General features: G+C 42.2%; 1 protein-coding gene across 2 annotated transcripts in view; it reads right to left on the bottom strand.

Moving 5' to 3' along the window:
- LOC119185245 (insulin-like growth factor 1 receptor) overlaps positions 1–19,929 on the bottom strand; it is a 111,214-nt gene that overhangs the window by 8,021 nt on the left and 83,264 nt on the right. Inside the window, exons 20-26 of one of the 2 annotated variants that reach the window (XM_075896154.1) lie at positions 17,429–17,493; positions 15,987–16,129; positions 9,163–9,234; positions 6,980–7,044; positions 6,297–6,429; positions 2,153–2,457; positions 238–372 (exon numbers count right to left, since the gene is read on the bottom strand). In XM_075896154.1, coding sequence (XP_075752269.1) covers positions 238–372; positions 2,153–2,457; positions 6,297–6,429; positions 6,980–7,044; positions 9,163–9,234; positions 15,987–16,129; positions 17,429–17,493 — 918 coding nt within the window. The remainder of the gene's footprint in view (positions 1–237; positions 373–2,152; positions 2,458–6,296; positions 6,430–6,979; positions 7,045–9,162; positions 9,235–15,986; positions 16,130–17,428; positions 17,494–19,929) is intronic. The other variant, XM_075896161.1, reaches the window with a different exon arrangement.

Below are 19,929 nucleotides of genomic sequence, written 5' to 3'. Positions count from 1 at the left end.
AATATCTGTACTTTCAATTCGAAATAGTAAAAAGAATAAGACTATTTCACAAAAGCACCTGATACACTGCAAACCATATTTAGTGTTTCATAACAGAACAACAAAAATGACACAAGAAAATGAAGGTTGAACAAGATATGACAAATCCCTTCTATGTGATCTCTTTTAATTTGTGCGAGAGTGAACAAACAACCATTATGACAAAGGAAGCTAAGATTATGAAGAAATCCTACTTACAATTTCTCAGGGCAGTTTTCTGGCTTCTCCATGATACCGCCACTGATGACATACTTTAGGACCTGCTCATTAGACAAACCTTGGTAAGGCTGGGAGGCCAGTGTTGCCATCTCCCACAACACTACTCCATATGACCTGCAAGCACAGCAAAATTCCAGTGATGTCAAAGATGGTCATCGAGGGTAAGATATCCAAAGCCTCTCAAGCATGAAATGCGCGTCATTTCCATTGGATTGAATACTTAACAAGATATGTGAACTGCACAAAGGGAAAATGAATACTATAGCTAAAAATAACATTACACGGAAAAAAATAAGCATCCCATAAAAAGTGACACATTCAAGATAAGGAGATTAGGCAGAAAGATAAGAAAGCTGAATGGACACATCTGTACCAAGCTGCAGTGTTCCTTTATTAATTAACATGGGTAAAATTATTGATGTTAATGAACACCTGGGTAATAAAGGCTCACCACCACCAATGCACTCCTGGCATTTTGAATGAACAGCGTTTAGCTCAAGTGCAGAACCTAAGCTGCGAGTATTAGTAATGGCATATTGTTACAAATACAGGTGCACAGACATTCTGAATGTAGTGATTATCACTCTTTATTCAAAAGGACACTGAAGTAAAATAATGAATCAGTTTAGATTGTTAAAGTATACTCCAATAGGTCTAATTTTGCTGATTTTATCATCGTAAGTTTGTAAGCAGAGAAGAAAATCAAGGAGAAAGTTTTATATTTAAATTTAATGCCGAAATCTCGGTGCGTGATGTGAATGATTTCAAGCCTTGTTTTTTTTTTTCCTGTGTGCATTTAGGCCCCATTGATTGAACAAGCTTTCCTGATACTTGGTATGTCAAGTCCCTGGCAGCCTCGAAAGTCAACAAAGTTATTTTTCATTGATTAGGAACTACGTAGACCCCAGTAGACACCGTCAAAATCTATGACATTTGAGCGACCTCGAAGTGAAGTCCCCACCTGAATTTTCCTTTCATGCATTTTATCATTTTTCTATATGTCGTCTCGCAACAAATGTGGTACTTTTCATATTGTGAAAGGGTAATTTACAAATGTGAGAAAATAAATTTTTCTCGCTAGTGTCCTTTTTAGGATCTAAACATAAGAACCCAAATTAAGCTAATTTAACAAGCTGGACACTGTGGACATCAAAGCACTTATACCAGGCTGGCCTAAAATGGTTCATTTTTGTTTTTTAATAGGCCCTACGGGAGTGGATTATGATAGACTGATTGCAAAGTTGTCAAAGTCCTAGAACATATTTACAAGGCACTTAATATTAGACTCCAAGACAGAAAACGAAGTAATATGTTGTTTTGAGCGAGGTTTAGCATGCTTGTAATTTGCATGTAATTGTAATTAGCATGTAATAAAAGATTTAATTATGATAGACTCTGAGCAAACAGAAATCTGTTAAACAGACCTGATGCTTGACTAGAACATCTGCCTCCAGCACGATTGGTTTCATACTTGAATTGGAACCACCCTTTTTCATCTCTCAGTAAATGAAACTATATTGTCATTTTCCTCGTCCCTTCAGGTTCCATTTAACGAGTCTACTGTATTTTGCAGTCAATATTGCTTCATTTGTAAATAAAAAAATAAAGCTGTAGTATCAAAATACATATACAATTTGTTTTTGATTATATTAACTCAGACCCAAGAGAAATAATATGTTAGACGTTGGTCTTGTAACACCGCACGCCAATCAAACCATCGAAAATCATGAGTGCCTTCATCAAAGCCTGTGGCAGCAGCCATGCGCAGCACATTGAGGTTCATCTTGTGCGCAATGCATCTCGCTACGTAATGGCCACTAGTCCTAAGAACTGTCGAAAAACATGTTACATCCAAACATGTACGCCTCAATGGGACGGTAAACAAGGCACTGACCACACATCCGAGTGGCTGGTGAAAATTCCATCCTTGAGCGATTCAGGGGCCATCCAGCGTACGGGGAGCAGGCCCTTGCCCCCTTTTCTGTAGTAGTCTGTTTCGTAAATGTCTCGTGTCATGCCGAAGTCACCAATCTTGACCGTCAGGTCTTCCGCCACCATGCAGTTACGAGCGGCCAGATCCCGGTGCACAAACTTGTTCGCTGTCAGGTACGCCATTCCATCTGCTATCTCAGCTGCCATCTGTAGGATCTGCTTGAGCGTGGGAGGAGCGCCTCGTGGTCGAGTGGCCTCATCATTAGGCTGGTGTGTGAAACAGAAGAAGAAGCATGCAAATATGTAATTACGTAATGAAAGAAGAATATACAATACACTGCAGTGCAATACATATTTATTTCCAGAAATACGAGAGTTTGGTGGTGCAGTAAAACCTCAATGATACCAATTCGAAGGGAGTACACAAAATATTCTTATCATCTCAAATTCGTATGAACCAAAAACAAGTTAAAACTGATAATGAAGATTAACAAGAACCTCATTGACAATTACTTCTTGCTGAAAAAGTCGATAATGTTTCTTTGAACTTTCCTGCCTTCACCGTCTGCTCTATAAAGTGCCACGGTTTCCTCACTCATGCTGCTGGCACGAGGCGTTTACACTTGACACCGAACGAAGCAAATGCAGCCAAACTCATTGGAAATGCACACACTTCGCCGCGCTTAAGTGGCCGCAGAACAAGCCGCAATGACGTCGCGAAAAAAAATCAATCCTGAAGAATTCACACTGGGGAGTTCAAGCAAGAACGCTAGAGCGACCGGAAAACCAGGTCCACGCCCGTCGAGAACGTTCACATTCGTTCTGCCCTGCGTACATGTCACCCCCGCCGCTGACATAGCTGCTTGAAAATTCATTACATTTTTCCCGTTTCCTCAGCATTAAAGTTCGCACCGAGTTCTAATTATAGGTACGTGCAAAGCAGAGAAAAGAAGCAGTTTGCACCTTTACAAATGTTGCCTTGGAAGATACGCCAGCAGAAACGACATGAGCGGACTCAGTGGTGGCGACAGATTCAGCCGGCAGTGTAATAACGAGACATGTTTGGACGTACAGTCGCCGACCGTTTATTCGGACTCGACGGGAACCGCCGAAAAGTCCGAATAATCGGGAGTCCGAAAAAACGGATTCACTCGAAAAAAAGCACTTTTATTGGCCCGATCGCCCGAAAAAACTGTCTGTGCGCGTCTGCACACACGCACGCTTACGCGCGACCACGTCGGCATCTCCGCTTTCTTCGCCATCGTGAGCGTCTTGTAGCTCCCACGTTGGCCGCGTTTCTTCACTCCCGACGGCGCAGCAACGGGTGGCGTCGGAGCCATTTCAGCACGCCACGGAACACACAAGAGAGCAACAAGACGAACCAGGCCTACCCGCAGAAGCAACTGACTGACACCACTGACACGCTGACACAAACGCCAAACCACGCCAAACGCCACAGCGAACAGACTCCGTAAGTGGCTTGGCTTGGCCGCCCGACTGGCTAAAACAAAAAAAAAAAACGTGTCGCCAAACATAGCCTTTGAGATCGGCAATGGCGATTTCTGCGTGCATTTTGACACTGGCCCGACGTCCATCCATAGCTAGTGCAGCATATCAGTGCTGGCAACCTAGCAAACGTATTGTTAACGTCCCTGTCAGCGTGTCATGGCGTACGGCGACGCATCCGGTCAGTCAAACGGAGTCCGAATAATCGAACGGCGCACAGCGGGGCGTCCGAATTTTCGGTCGTGAGTTTACATTAGGTTCAATGGGGCGAGTGGCGGTGCCACGAAGATGTCCGAATAAACGGGCATGTCCGAATTTTCGGCGTCCGAATAAACGGTCGGCGACTGTACCGATTCCCTGCTGCTGCATTTCTACTTCCAGTGTTCTCAGTGATTGTAATTCAAAGCAGGCTCCTTATTAACGCGTCCTCATAAAGGCGGTGAGCTTTGACGTGCTGCATGAGCAGTTTGCGATAGCGCTTGCGCGATCGCCGGCACGTTGAGTTTGCGGCTGGTTGTTTACATCACGTGGTTTGAGAGCAAGAGCAGCTGGTGTAGCTAAAGCCAAAAGCGATCTGCTACAGCGGGAAAATTGGTCTCGAACCCAATTTTTGGCTTCGGCTTCACGGCGTGCCAGCCACTAAAGCGAGAAAAATTCTGTCAAATTTTGCCGCATTCACTCTCTTTGAGGACGACAGTGAACGCGCCTTCCTCCCACAAACAAGCAGCGTTGCGCCGCTTGCGTTCAGCGGTCAATCGAATATTCATATTATCTGTGGTGAGTATAGCACCGAATCACGGCGTACTTTATATGATGTAGTCTATCCAAAACAACCTTAGAATTCGTATCATAGCGAAATTGGCATAAACCGTAATCGTATCATCGAGATTATGCTGTACTATTGGCTAAAAGTTGTTGTAGAAACACCTTGACTGGGCTGATTATCCATTACAAGGCACACGATGGTTACATGAAAGACATTGTTAGACACTCAAAATAAAGCAATAATTGACACAAATGCACAAAACAAAACAAAAATAACATAAAGACCAATAAAAAGCATATTTGATACATAAGAAAGAAATATATGTACTGAATGTGTTTTCTGTCTTTATGTTATGTCAGCCTTGTTTAGTACTTTCATGTAAATATTTCATTTTGAGTGTCTAACAATGCGATTTGCATCCTCCTCATCTGTACTTATCTTCAACCAGAGCACATATTCCCCATCTGTACAGTTTATCAGTAACCAGTATATTCTTTGTTCTTACAGCTCGAGCTTGTAGAGGAAACGTGTAGTTTTTCATGGCACCAGTAAATCTATCTTGTAATGGTTACTTATTGCCTGCAATAAGTAACCAATACTAATGTTACCAATGTTACCAATAAGTAATCAATACCAATGCAATAAGTAACCAATGTTGCAACCAAACAATAATGCGATTCTAGAGCGAAATATACTTGACTTCATTCGAAGCACTTGAGGCGGTGCTCAGGGCTGCATTCAAGAGTGAGCCAATAACAAAAAAAAAGAAAATCTCACAAAATGAAGCTTAATGGAATAACTCATAGTACAGCAAAACATTTTAATGCTCAAGGCTGGCTCATCCTAAGAGAAGCTTGCAATACATATAGCATATATTTTTGCGAAGCTGAGCGCAGAGCTAAAGCAATGTCAGAAGAGGCTAGAATGAGGAAATAAAGTAAGCCGCTTTTACAATTTTATGGTATACAAAAAAAAAGACGATGTAGATGTAAAATGAATACCAGGCGAGAAAAAAAATTTCGACCTCTTGTAGGTCAGTCCATTTTTTGCAAATCTGACAATCCGATGTAGGGGGGTCGACTTAAAATCAAAACCGAATTGTGTACCGCTAGTAACCGCAAAAGAGATGAGAAATCAGGGGCGTTACGTTGCGGTTAAAACTTTGCACCTACGTTTCCATGGTTACGGTAAAAGCGTAGCATAATAATTTACCGTATCACATACATTTTGACATCAATAAAGGTGATGCTGACTTTGAAAGAAGTTGGTCATTGTACTTAGAGCTTTAAGGCTTCTACTGGCGCTTCCAGAAGTGTATTGAACAACGCCACAACGTGATATGATCGCAGATCACCGAATGGCGGGTATTTATAGTTGACGGAAGAGCCAGGGAACAGCTTCTCTTTGTAATAGCATTTTTTAAGCAGCCACATCGCAGCGTGTTTCTGTCACTTTTGCTGCTATGTTTTGCTGAATCGTTGCGCCTGTCGGTTCTCTTCAACGGCAGCGTTCGAACGGGCTGCTTGACCACAGCAGCTATGACGGCAGCAGTACCAGTGAGGACGACTCCAGCAACGATGAGTAGTCTTTGTGAATAAATTTTCGTTTTGTGAACTGCGCGAACATTTTTTTTTTCCTTTTGGGGGACACCCGATTTTGGGTCTGTCGACCTACATTCGAATCGACTTGCAATCGTGTAAATACGGTATGTGCACTTCTTGTTATGCTAACCTAACATGGAGCCAACCTAACAGCACTTGCGAATGTTTGTCTGAGCAGGTTGCTACGGCTGGTTCATTTCAAGTCATCAACCGAAGGCACAGACACTACTCACATCATTGTCCGGCCTGTGTGAGCGTAGGTAAGTCTTCAGGTCACCGTTCAGCATGAGTTCCATTAGAACAAACACAGGCTGGTCCTTAGACACCACACCTAGCAGTTTGACGACATGCTGACAACTGAAGGCCCTGCAAATGGGCACAGACAAAAAACTTGTACACATTGACGATACTGCCATATATACAGAGGCATTTTAAGAAAAATGCAGTTGAGCAGGCAACTGTTTACCACTATAGGCACTTGATAAAGATGCAGTGCTCATGACTTGAAACAGAACAATATAAGACTAAGTAATTAGCAAGTTCGCATTTAAAGGATCTTCATTTCATCTGGCATCTGCGCAATTTTAACTCAAACACTTACATCAGGTCCGGAGTTACCTTCAGTGGACACATTCTTGACAACATGACGAAGTTATATCAGACAACGGTACTTAACGTTTTGACATCTCATTTCAGTTCGTGACCAGTATACACACCGCATGCACAGTCAGTAAATGTTTCTGATAGAGCTGTGCCAACAAGAAAGTTTTTGGTGCGAAGCCGTGTGCAGAGAACATGCAAGTTACATGCTTTAGCCACTCGATTAGAGCATTGGAAAATCCACACAGTTAGCAGTCATGCGCGCACATGTTGATGTAAGAGCAACAGCGGGTGGCACAAGCACAGCTGTACTTACTTCATGACGGATGCCTCTTGGAGGAATTCTATTCGTTCACGCATTGAGGCACTTTCATTGACCGTCTGAAAATGAGGAAATGGGAGTGCAATGAGCACAAACGAAAGTGCATTTTTACAGGTGCTTACTAGACACTTTCGCTTTTTCAAACAACAAAAAATCTTGCCCAGAGCCGTGGGTCTCATGATAGACTGCTACAGTCTACAACTCGTTACAACAGACCTGTACCTGTGTACAATGGACTTCAGGATAAACTGGACCTATATTGGACCCTAGATTTGACTACCTGTTTTAACAATGAACCAAACATTGCTTTTCACGAACCACGTAACTATGATCACAGTGGACAAAAACAGCGACATGTATTTTCAAACTTGGTGCATAAAACATACTATTGTCGTGACAACACGAGCTGACAGCATATTTGACCAAGCTGCCCGCTTCAAGCCTGCCAAGTTTAAATGTGCAACTGTAAGCACTGGTGGCCTCTAGCCACAGTAATGTTCCGTGCTACGCCGATGAATTTCCATTCAGAGACATGAAAATTCTCTATTTCGGGGATTTTTCTCTGCAAACATTGACGAAATTCCCAGACTATTTCCCTGCACAACAGTACTAATTTCCGCCCCCATCCACAAACACACATACTATAATTACACGTGTCTGACATACTGGCGACTTTTGAAATCACGAGTTCATGACTTGTCCCTCCTTTGCCGCATAACGAAAGCATGACTTTATTATAAATTCATATACTGTTAATACACTGCACATTGTGGGCTTCAAGTCTAAGAGCAATATTGTAAATATCAAAAACAAATCTCAAGCGCTATGCTTGCGTGTTGCATGCGCCAGAGCCGATTACTGCAGATGAAAGTGCACATTGACCGCTAATTATGGGTCGTTATATGAGAATTTAACCACTCCTAAAATTCCCTGCAATATCACGAAGATTCCCTTTATCCCTTTGGCTGAAAATGACAGGAGAAAATTGCCAAAAAAGGGTAAATTTCCTGCACAAAACATCACTGTCTAGCCAAGCCAGTCTCAGTTGACATTATCGATCTTGTGGCATGTTGGCAGTATTAGCTGACGTGTTTTCATGATAGCCAGCTGGAGCCTATTTTTGAGCAGATCACTCGCAAAGATACTTTCACTTTTGTGAGACTCCCTGAATAAAACGCTAGACATGTCAATAGACCATAGAAGTCTCACACTGTGCCAACCATGCCCATACAATGAGCCAGACATGTTATCACTTGTAATATAATGTGATGTGGAATGCCCGGACACAAGCCACAAACCGGTGGTTGTGTTCTTTCACTTTCTTAATCTTTCTGCCACCTTGCGGGTTACCGCAGAACTCATTTTCTGTACCCTTTGATTCTACATTTGCATATTAAAAGTGGTGTCTCAAGAAGAGTTAAATGCAACAGTGATTTCAGCAATTAGCGACTTCAAATAAAGTAGATTCATTATTGTCAGATAACAGCAATAATTGTCTGGGTTTTACATTTCAAAACTACGATGATTATGAGGGATGATGCAATGGAGGGCTGCGGAAATTTTGACCATATGGTGTTCTTTAATGTGCCACAAAATATAAAAAAACGAGCCACTAGCATTCCACTTTTATCAAAATGTTGCCACCATGACCCAGATTTGAACCTGTGTCTTTCGGGTAAGTTTTCAAAGTGCCATAACCACTAGACCACTGTGGCAGGTGTCAGTTGGAATATCTCGGTCCGTTGTTACGAGAGCAGATTGTATCAGGTAACACATTCTTGATAGATCACTTTTGGGAGAAGCTGATTAGCTAAATCAAAGCACAGAATGTTCTGGTTATGCCAATCAGCATCCCCCAAAAGTGTAGGTGTCATGAAAACTGATCAATTAAAACACGGCCCCAGGATATAAACACACTACCATCTGGTAACATGCAACTAGGTACTTATTTTGACACAATGACAACACATCTCAAGGGCTTTTCAAATTTCTTTGAAAGACCCCAGACGGCATTCACACAGTGTTGCAAAAACCTTGTTTGAAAGCCTGAGAATTTCTGCGTATGGAGTTACAAAAAATTGAGAACTTATATGAATGGTTATAAAAAGGTGTTACAAAGAAGTTGTAGAAAAAACGCCTATTATGTACATTCCTTTCAGCAGGCAGTAAACATTTACCTCATTGATTCTTGAAGTCACTTTCACACTGCCCCCCAGTATTATAGCTGAACTTGGACACGATGCTGTAAACTTGTAGAACAGTACATTCATTCATTCATCATTAGTTACAAAGCTTTCAGGGAACATCGTGTGAATATAATTGACAAATTTTGAAACACAGCACTGACGCACCTAAACTTACATGATGTTAATTTAGCAAATAATTGGAAACAAAAAGTGCTCACAATATATGAAGCATGACTGGAATACTAACAAGTAAAATAAATACCTACTGTGCAATGAAAATTTTACAGTTAGACCTGCATTTCAACTTATATCATCGATATTCCATTGCAGTAGAAGTGAAGTTTTGTTGCTGTGAAATCACAGCATTAAACTGAGGTTAAAGAATATACTGAGGTGTTCATAAACATGAAGTTATAAAAAGCTAAAAACTTTGTTATCTAACTGTTTCTAAAGAAAGTTAATAAAAGACAAGGAGATGATAAAAACCAAGACATATGCAAACATTCCAACATTAAAAAAGAAAATATACTTGTTTAGATTACATATTCATAATACAGCTGAACCCCGCTACAACGAAACTAACGGGGCACAAAAAAAATTTCGTTGAAGAGAAAATTTCGTTGTAGCGAAATCGAACAAATATAGCTGATCTAAGCTAGCAAAACAAAGGAACGTTATTCTCAAAATTAAAAAAAAACGTTCGCTGCTTCCTGTTCTTTCCCAGCAGCATCACAACGTCATTCTCACCCATGAATAGTGAGGCCATGGTGAAAAGCACGCTGAAACAACCCCTAAAACCGCCTTCATTAACGAACCACAGTTGCATTACCACATTAAAACCAGCACCTGTCCGCCGTCAAAAGTATCCGACAACGCCGAGGTGGAGGCAGGGTATCGTGCAGCGGCGACTTTTGCATTATTCTATGCCATTCTTATCATCAATCACTCGTGGCTAGCTGATTTTGTTGATAATGCAGACGAACAGCCACTCTGATTAATTACCACACTGGCCACGCGTGAACATAATGATAAGCATAGGAATCGGAAAAAGCATCATTCCGCGGTTGCACCCAGCAGCTGCGTGAAAGAACCCATTAACTGAGTGACTGAGCTTCAGCTGGGGATCGTCTGCGGCTCAAATGCAAGCCAGTGGCAAAAGCAGGGCCAGGGCAGTCTCACTGCCATCGCTATTGAGCAATGGCGGCGCCCACGCTTGCTGAACAGCGGCAGTTTCTGGTGGTGCCAACGCGTGTTTTAGACTACGTTGACGCATTTTCAGGCTCTGAAAATGCATCGAAATGTTAAATATTGGGTTTACTGCATAGCAATAAGTATCTGAGCCTAGAATTGCATCGTAAAGTTTTGTTAAAGCGGGACTCAAAAAAAAAGTGTTCGTTGTGGTGAAAATATTTATGCATTGACTCTTATGAACTGCTGACGGGGAATCGTGAATTTTTCCTTGTAGCGGAAATTTCGTTGAAACGGCGTTCGTTGTAGCGGAGTTTGACTGTGTTGCGCCTATAACCAGCAGTGTGGTTAGCAAGTACTACTTAAAAAGAGGCCATGGCGCCGTCGCCAACCAAATTACGGTTTTCAGCGAAATACAGAAGTACAGTCGCCGACCGTTTATTCGGACGCCGAAAATTCGGACATGCCCGTTTATTCGGACATCTTCATGGCACCCCCACTCTCCCCATTGATCCTAATGTAAACTCACGACCGAAAATTCGGACGCCCCACTGTGCGCCATTCGATTATTCGGACTCCGTTTGACTGACCGGATGCGTCGCCGTACGCCATTAAACGCTGACAGTGACGTTAACAATACGTTTTCCAGGTTGCCAGCACTGATATGCTGCACTAGCTATGGATGGATGTCGGGTCAGTGTCAAAATGCACGCAGAAATCGCCAGTGCCGATTTCGAAGGCTATGTGTGGCGACGCTTTTTATTTTTTAGCCAGTCGAGCGGCCAAGCCAAGCCACCTACAGAGTCTGTTCGCTGTGGCGTTTGGCGTGTGTCAGTCAGCTGCTTCTGCGGCTAGGCCTGGTTCGTCTTGTTCTCTGTGTTCTCGCTCTCTTGCGTGAAATGGCTCCGACGCCACCCGTTGCTGCGCCCTCGAGAGTGAATAAGCGCGGCCAACGTAAAAGCTACAAGACGCTCACGATGACGAAGAAAGCGGAGATAGTTCGCCAGGTAGAAGGCGGCCGACCTCAGTCTGAAGTGGCTTGAGAATTTTCTAATTTCCAAGCAAACCGTCTTGAAAGCGTGCGTGTGTGCAGACATGACATTTTTTTCGGGCGATAGGGCCCATAAAAGTGCTTTTTTTTAGTGAATCCGTTTCTTCGAACTCCCAATTATTCGGATTTTTTGGCGGTTCCCGTCGAGTCCGAATAAACGGTCAGCGACTGTAATTGTTCTGTTGTGCACACTCATGTACAAAACAATATTTGTAAAAGAATATTTCATGGCAATATGAGCTCTAGAAGTCACTGCCGTAAACCCCACCCACCGCCGGCAACCGCCATTTTGCTATGGCATGTGTGACGTCATGTCTTTTATGGAGCAGAGCCACTGTCTTCTTTCTAACCTTAAGCCACAGCAAACTGTTTATTTATTCACAATGTCGCAATTTTCAGTGCCAAACTGAAGAAAGCTCTAATAGCTCTTATCTGATCAAGAGATGATATTATTGGTCGAAATTCACATGCTTGCAAAACAATAGGCTTGTTGTTAGACTCTCAAGTCACTCGCATGTTTATAAAGATGCTCATTATAAATTAAGCTTCCGAGCAAATGTGCTGAAATTTCACTAGCCTGTTTGTGAACACCCATGGATTAACTCACGGGCCTCAGATTATGAACAAAAATTTAGTGTCATGGCCCCTTTAATGTTTCTCTTAAATGCTAATGGTAAGAAAATAAAAAGGAAAACATAAGCAAATATTAAAACATTAACTGAAACAAAGGTTCGGTTATATTACATACTCATAATACATAAAACGTCTGTAGACAAACAACAATTGACAAAAAAAGAAGATTTAATATGGCGTCATGTTTGTTCCAGTAAATATACCCATAACAGAAAAGTAAACACCACATATTTAGTGCTTATTCAAGGAAGTAAGAAATCTGTAACTGTTAGCACATTTGGAAATATGAGTTGTATTAATAAAATGAGGAAACGACAGGGCCCAAAAGAAGCCGGCAACATCTCAAACCAAAATAGGCAAGCGAATCTCGAGCTCGGGCCACCAGAAGAGCTGGCAGCGTGGCTGTAGCACTGGGCATTCCTCTTCACTGCAATTGCTCCCCTAAGGGATGTGGGGGAGAAAAGTGCTAATCCAGGTGTTCTTGCTTTGCTTAGAAGCCATGTCACAGCCTGCTGGGGATGAAAGTACTTGGTCAAAGACAGATAGGCAGGCAGCATTTTTGGTTGACACAAACGAATCTAAAAGTGTGTCAGCGTCACTGTGGTGTGGCTAGATGAGTAGACAAAGAGCATATTGATATTCTGCAACCCCAATGTCCAGCAAGCTAATCGGCCGCAGGGGTTCTTCAATGTGGACAGCCAACAAAGTGTATGACACTCATTACTAGGTCGCAGAGAAGACCATCGAGGTAAGGTCTAAATTTACCGAGTGCCAGATTATGGCCACACAATCGTTTTCCAGGTCAGTACAATTCATCTTGGTGTTAGTGAAGGTACCACTTGCGTATACGTATTCGTAGTATCCAGATGTTCATTGTGTCAGCACAGCGTCGAGTCGAGCACTGCTGGTGTTGGTGTCTACATACTTCGATCAGAAAAGTCGGGTCAAAGTGACGGAGTATCAGCGGCAAGTTTAGGAGACGAAGCAACTTCTTGAAGGTAGCGTCACAAATGGTTGACAAGGCGTTCTTTTTTTTTTTTTGCTGTTTCGTAAGGATTCGATTTAAGAGAGTGGTGATGGACAAAAAACTGCAAATGAAGCAGCAAAAGTAACAACAGAGGCCAAGGAAGGCGTGACGTACCGTATTTACTCGCGTAATCTTCACACTCGCACAATTCTCGCACCCCGCACATCGCCCAACAAAAATACGATTTCTTTTTTTCCTCGAGTAATTATCGCACCCCCGAAAACTGCTGCAATAATGTCGTCTGCTCTTTCCAGCCACTGATGATGATAGCACACGTCATCTGGCGCCATTTCTTAAGCCTCAAGCGTTATATTGCACAGAGATTCAATCCAACTCAAGCCAAGCCGAAGTGTCCAGTGCGCGTTGCGGCGTATTTTGTATGTTGCGTCGGTAACCTTGTCAAGTTATCAGGCAATACTGAAGCTGTACGGCTGCTTTCAAGTTGCAAGTGATAGATAATGCACTAAAGAACGGCAACAGGGCCACGGGTAGGCCCTTCAGAGTCTACGAGTTTTGTGTTCGCTACTGGTGATGGCTGCTGAAAGCCACTAAGACACGTTAGGCCTGCTGTGTGCCTAAAACTGCAATTGATGGCAAACTTTATTTCTTAAGAAGGAAACTGCGGACAATTCTGTTAAATAGCCATCAGCCCAATACTGACGTCCCACGCTTACCTTTTGAGGGCTCCTGTTGAGCGACGAACGCTACCGCTACGCCGGCAACATCCGAAAGCTTTGCGTATGGTATTCTAATTCTCGACTATTTGTTTCCACTTTTTGTGTCTCAATTAAATCTTGTCTTGTCTTGAACCTCTGCTTTTATTGTTGAGGTAAGTTTTAATTAGTACTTCTTAAAGCTTGCTGTTAGTTGCTGGTGTGAGAATCCCGATTTGTAGCCACTTCATTTTCTTTTTCGCTCTGTACGTTTTCGTAGAAAGTTTTCCCCGTGTAATTCTCGCACCCCCTAACTTTTCATCGGTTTTTCGGCAAAAAAAAGTGCGAGGATTATGCGAGTAAATACGGTATGTAGTCTTTCAGAAAGGTAACTTCGGCACAATCTACAACCACGCTGTGTTTTCTGTCATCCGGGTGAACAGCACCTCCGAATACCACGTAGCTGAGTTGTAACGAAGTAGCATTATTCAGGTGGAGATCTTGGTGTATGTAGACGGTCACGGTGTGCAACGATGTACTGGCAAAAGTGAACAGTTTTAAGGCAATGACAAGCACCAATCAACCAGAGGGCAGCAATCTGAGCATGAAGATGTCAGGCTGGAGTTTCCAAGTGTGAAGGACGACCAGCATAGTGTAACATACAATGGGTACAATGATACATAGGTTTGAAGCAGCAAGACAGCAGGATAATATACAGTGACCACACAATGGTTCGACATGGTCAGGTAGACGAAACACATTGGTCAATTGCTGCAGAGCACCATCGGCAACTGCAGTGTGCATATGTCGACTGAACAAGCCAGAAGTTAGGCACAGTGGCATGGCTTGCGTAAACAGCTGGAAATTCTGAGAGAGTGGCCGTGCGACAACTGAACGAAGCCCGTTGGTATATTTAGCTTTGTGTAGGTATCGAATGTCGGCAGCAATGCAGTTTTGCGGAAAAAATGCACAGCTACAGTGACTTCCTCCTCAATGGCTTGGCGAAGGTTTGCAGGCAAAGGTGCGAGTAGTTGTCCAGCTGTGGATAGCAGCCGATGGCTGATGAGCAACTTCAGCATAGATAAACTCCTTTATGTGGCAAAGACATGTTTCAAGTACAGGTGAGGTGGCAATGCTCGAGTCTTTATCAGGACATAAGTGGGTGCCGCTAGAGATGCTCATTGGAGCTTCGGTGGAGCTCATCAAAACAAATGAGTGACTGCGGGGCTTGTCGAAACCCTGGCCGAGCTGACATCCCATGAAGAACAGTGCCAAGGTTTTTTAACATATGAAAGGCATCATCAGAGACTACAGTCACTGTGCCACACGTTTTATGCCACCTTCTATGTCGGGATGACACACTGCCAAAGGTCGACGCTGTCCTCTATGTAGCAGGTGAACGTTTTGCCACTTTGCTGAGTCAGCTTCAGGGGTGTTGGTTTGTGCAAAGCTTAAACATACCAGGGAAGCGGAAAACTTCCGTGGAGCTTGTTCTCAAATGAACCCCCATGAGTAGATTGGCGTTGCGGTCTTTGAACCACAGAATGGTAACATCCGTTAAGTAATAAAATTAGCACAGTTTGGGTCGCCGCATAGCCAGTGGGCACCTAGTTGGCCTTGGCTTGGCTATCATGCTTTTACTTCTCGCCTCTTTCGATCCATCCCTAACTACACTATACTATACATGGCTATGTTTGCTCTTTTTATTTCTATCTTTCTTATCTCTTTATATTTTTGTTTATTTCTCTCTTCGCCGTTCTATTTCTCTCTCTGTACTCGTTCTATCTTCGTCCTTTTCCTCTTCCCCTAACTCCTCTCCTCTTCCTCACTTCCCTTTGATATACTCCACTATACAACACTACACTAGGCTTTGTTAGAATAGCTGAGTGGGTAGCTGAGTTGTTGCGGCGCTAGCCTTGAGATAGTGGTTTCACAGGTTCGAATCCCACCTTGACAATAATTTATCTCTTTTTTTTTTTCTCACCCTCTCTCTCTAGATGGCCCCCCAAAAGGCCAACTCAAAGTGAAAGTCATCATGTTTATCAATATTAGCACTTTGTTAGGAGGGCCCACGTTATTCCTGAACTTCCAGGTGCCGAAAAACAAGTATCTGTGACAGGGTTGTACACTGTGAACACACTACTTACATTGTTAAATTATTCAAATGCCAAGATAGGAAAAAATCGTAGAAAAAATCGGCTTCGACCTCATCTGCTCGAACAGCGAGACACGTGGAGGCACTAAAATAAGATGGGACGCTCACCTTTATGGCACACCTCGTCTCTGGTTTTTCCGGCTTCAAATTGTAGATGAGCCCCTCGTAGACCATGCCAAAAGAGCCCTGGCCCAATGCCTTCACCACTTGAATGGACTCGCGGGGCACTTCCCATTCATCGGGTTCATACACTGCAATAAAGAAGATGGGTCTAAAGCTCAACAGTGACTGTTTCAACAGACAAAATCTGGTCATACTTTTATGCACCATTTCATAAAGCATCTTTATTTCTTTAACAGCAGAAAAAACACTGATGAGCATGTTTGTAACGCAGTTGTCTTGATTCCAAGCGATACTGCTTGTTTGTACACATTGTGTATTGAATGAATTTTGTATTTTCAAGTTTTGTATTTTTTGTAACAGTAGATTTTTTTGCCTGTTATTTCCAAGGTTTTGATATCTGGCACCTTTTTATGCATTTTATCTCATCTTAAGCTACACAGCAAGGTAACACAAGCAAGAACACTGGCAAATAATAGATTAATATTAAACCCCATTCTTCAATGGACAGCTACAAGAAATGTCATTAGTGAAACAGTAAACAGTAACAGTGACATACCAATGTGCTAAAGGCAGGCTTGTGCGAATATTTGAATGCTTCAAATATCTGAGCGAATAGTACAGTATTCGAATTTGCTTCGATTTGAATTTGAATCATTGAAAAGTTCGAAGCATTCGAATTGAACCAATTCTATATTCGTCCGCAAGTAAGTCCTGTAAAGGTGGTTTCACTTCAGTAAAGCTGCGAAAACACCTAATTATTGAAAATCCCCACAGCCGCGAAACCCCACTTCAAGGTTAGATAAACATGTCGCCCTCACATGAATTCATTATTTTTGACACATAAAAGCTTGTTATACCAGCTTATATGCTCTATTATATTAAATATTAAAAAAGAAGGCATTTGCACAGGCCTTGTTTCAATTTTAAGAATATGCATATTGTACAGGTTAGTTAGGTCATTACAAATATGCCCATTCTTTTCATAACATGTGATATATATACCATTTAAATTCGATTTGAAATTATATGACCCAATCACTATTCACTTCAAATTTGCTTCATTCACTATTCTTTTGCTTCAAATTTGCTTAAAATTCACTATTTGCAAAAGCCTCATTAAACATTCTATTAACAAAACTCAGCTGCTTTTCTTTCCTACAAATTCAATTAAGCGTCCTGATATGTGTTGGGGCTGCGCACTACTGATGCTTGCACACTGCTCACTTGTTTCCACAAATGGCTTGCTTTTTGTGTGTTCTGTGACTCGCATCAATTTCAATGTAAATTCTTTTTTTTTAATTTTAGCAACATGAACTGCAGCTGTTTGTGAAAAAATGTTAATAGAAAAGTTATGAAGTGCCTTTAGCCGCACTTGAGCAACACTGGAAGCACTGCCAAGTATTTTGAAAATTTGTTTTAGTACTCACCTGAACTGACATATTCCGGATTAGTTGAAGAGTAAAGAAGCCCATTGGGAACCTCTGGGTTTCGTCTGCAAGATTGTTTTTTTTTATTTTACGGTGTTAATAATAAAACATAACATAAGATGCACAACCAAACAACAACATCAAATAGTTTGTAAGAACTACAAATACAACAAGCAAAAGTAAACATGCAATCACCAGTGCACATATGTACTGCTCTCGATTCTGAAGTGTATGATAATGCAATACAGTCGAACCCCGCTACAACGAAACTGACAGGGCGCGAAAAAAATTTTGTTGTAGTGAAATCGGAAAAAAAATCGCTGATCTGAGTTAGCAAAACAAAGGAACGTTTATTCTCGAAATTCAAAAAATGTTCGCTGCTTCCTATTCTTTCCCAGCAACGTCACGACGTGATTCTCACACATGCATAGCTAGGCCATGGTGAAAAGCACGCTGAAACAATGCCTTAAACCGCTTTCGTGAACAAACCAAACAGTTACATTAACATGTTAACACCAGCAGCTGTCTACCGTAAAAAGTATCCGACAACGCCGAGATGGAGGCAGGGTATCGTGGAGCACCGACTTTTGCATTATTCTATGCTATTCTTATCATCCATCACTCACGACTAGCTGATTTTGTTGATAATGCAGACTAACAGCAGCTCTGGTTAGTTACTACACTGGCCAAGCACGAACATGATTAGCATCTGAATTGGAAAAGGCATCGCGCCACGGTTTCTCCCAGCAGCTGCGAGAAGGAAACCATGAACTGAGCCACTGAGCTTCAGCTTCGGATCATCTGCGGCTCAAAAGCAAGCCAGTGGCAAAACAAAAGCAGGGCAGTCTCACTGTCATCGCTATCAAGCAATGGCGGCGCCCATGCTGGCTGAATAGCGGCTGTTTCTGCTGGTGCTAGCACGTGTTTTAGACTTCATTGATGCATTTTCAGGCTCTGAAAATGCATCAAAATGTTAAAGATTGGGTTTACTACATAGCAATAAGTATATGAGCCTGGAATTGCACCGTAAAATTTTGTTGAAGCGGGACGATCGACGAAAAAGTGTTCGTTGTGGCGACAATATTTATGCATTGATTCCTATGGACTGCTGACGGGGAATCGTGAATTTTTTGTTGTAGCGGAAATTTCGTTAAAGCAGCGTTCAACTATAACCAATTCCATTCTCCCAGAAAAAAAGGTTGGACCTTGGTGCATTTAATCTTTCAGTTCGTATATCCCTCAGAAAGATGAAGACCGTATGAAGAAGTGAAAGGGACATGAAATTGCTCTATACGTCAAGCACTTGGACTTCTGCGAAACATTGTTATCAAGGAAATGAGGTCCAGGTCTACTGGAGCATAAAATGCTCAGAACACGAGTGGAACGAATTGATAGGAAAGCTCGGCTAAGTCTGTTTCTAACTGTATAAAGCTTGCTTGGAATTTCACCGTAACGCAAAAATGATAGGTTCTCAAAATGTTTCAAGTCAAGCAAACCGCAGCTTGCCTTATTCTCCTGTAACGTCCCACAAACTCCCTCGCATAGTGAATACTTTGTGCAGATGGCCCCTGCAAATGTTAAACACTCGAAACCAGATATATTGATTCTGAAGAAGCTCACAGAACATTCTATATACAAGTAATTCAATTTATAAAATATTTTATATATCAAAATATAATCAAGAGATTATACAATGCTTAATACGCACAATTTTGCGCTTGTGAGAATATTGGATGACCTTGAATATTTGAGCAAATGCATTATTACAGTACACAAATATTTTTCAGTTCGAACTTATATTATTGGAAATTTCAAATTGTTTGATAGTGAACGAATAAGGATATATTACTCAACATGTAACCCTCTGTAAAGGTGGTTTCATAGCAGTGGCGGCGTATTACGTGGTGAATACAACTACCCAGAAAAAAATCCATACTGCCGCAAAGCCCCACTTCAATGTTACATGACCATATCATCCTCACATTGATTCGTAATCTTTTCAGTTTAAATGCCTGTTATACTGGGTACAGTCGAGCCCGCTTATAACAAACCTGAGCGTGACGCAGCATCCGTTCGCTGTACCCCCAAGTTTGTAGTAAATGAAACACAGCTTTTAAAAAAGTTGCGAGTGAAAACGCAAACTTTTTTTTGCCCCAAAAAGTCCGTGATGCACGTGTTTCGAAGAGCAGAAGCAATAAGGGCGGTCTCGAGTTCATTTAAAACGGCAGGGTGCTCGTTTGCCGAGGCACGTAAAAAAAACTTAGAAAGAGTGCTTGTGCGCAGCGGTGTTCGAAGAATCGGCGGCCGTGGTGAAAAATCGTTTTGTTGCGCCGGCGGGTTGGCGTGGCCTCACGAACTTCGATATTTTGTGATTCGTTCTGCGCAAACTAACAGCCAATTTCGTGCTTCCGCACGCACGCGGAAGGCATGCTGAGTCGAAGGTGAAGTGAGCGAGAACAAGTCCTAAGCACGAAACAAATCACAAATTGTCAGAGTTGGTG

This window comes from Rhipicephalus microplus, chromosome 1 (genome assembly GCF_043290135.1).
Source record: "Rhipicephalus microplus isolate Deutch F79 chromosome 1, USDA_Rmic, whole genome shotgun sequence".
In the NCBI taxonomy this organism is placed as follows: Eukaryota; Metazoa; Arthropoda; class Arachnida; order Ixodida; family Ixodidae; genus Rhipicephalus; species Rhipicephalus microplus.
This window is presented reverse-complemented; position numbering and strand designations above follow the sequence as displayed.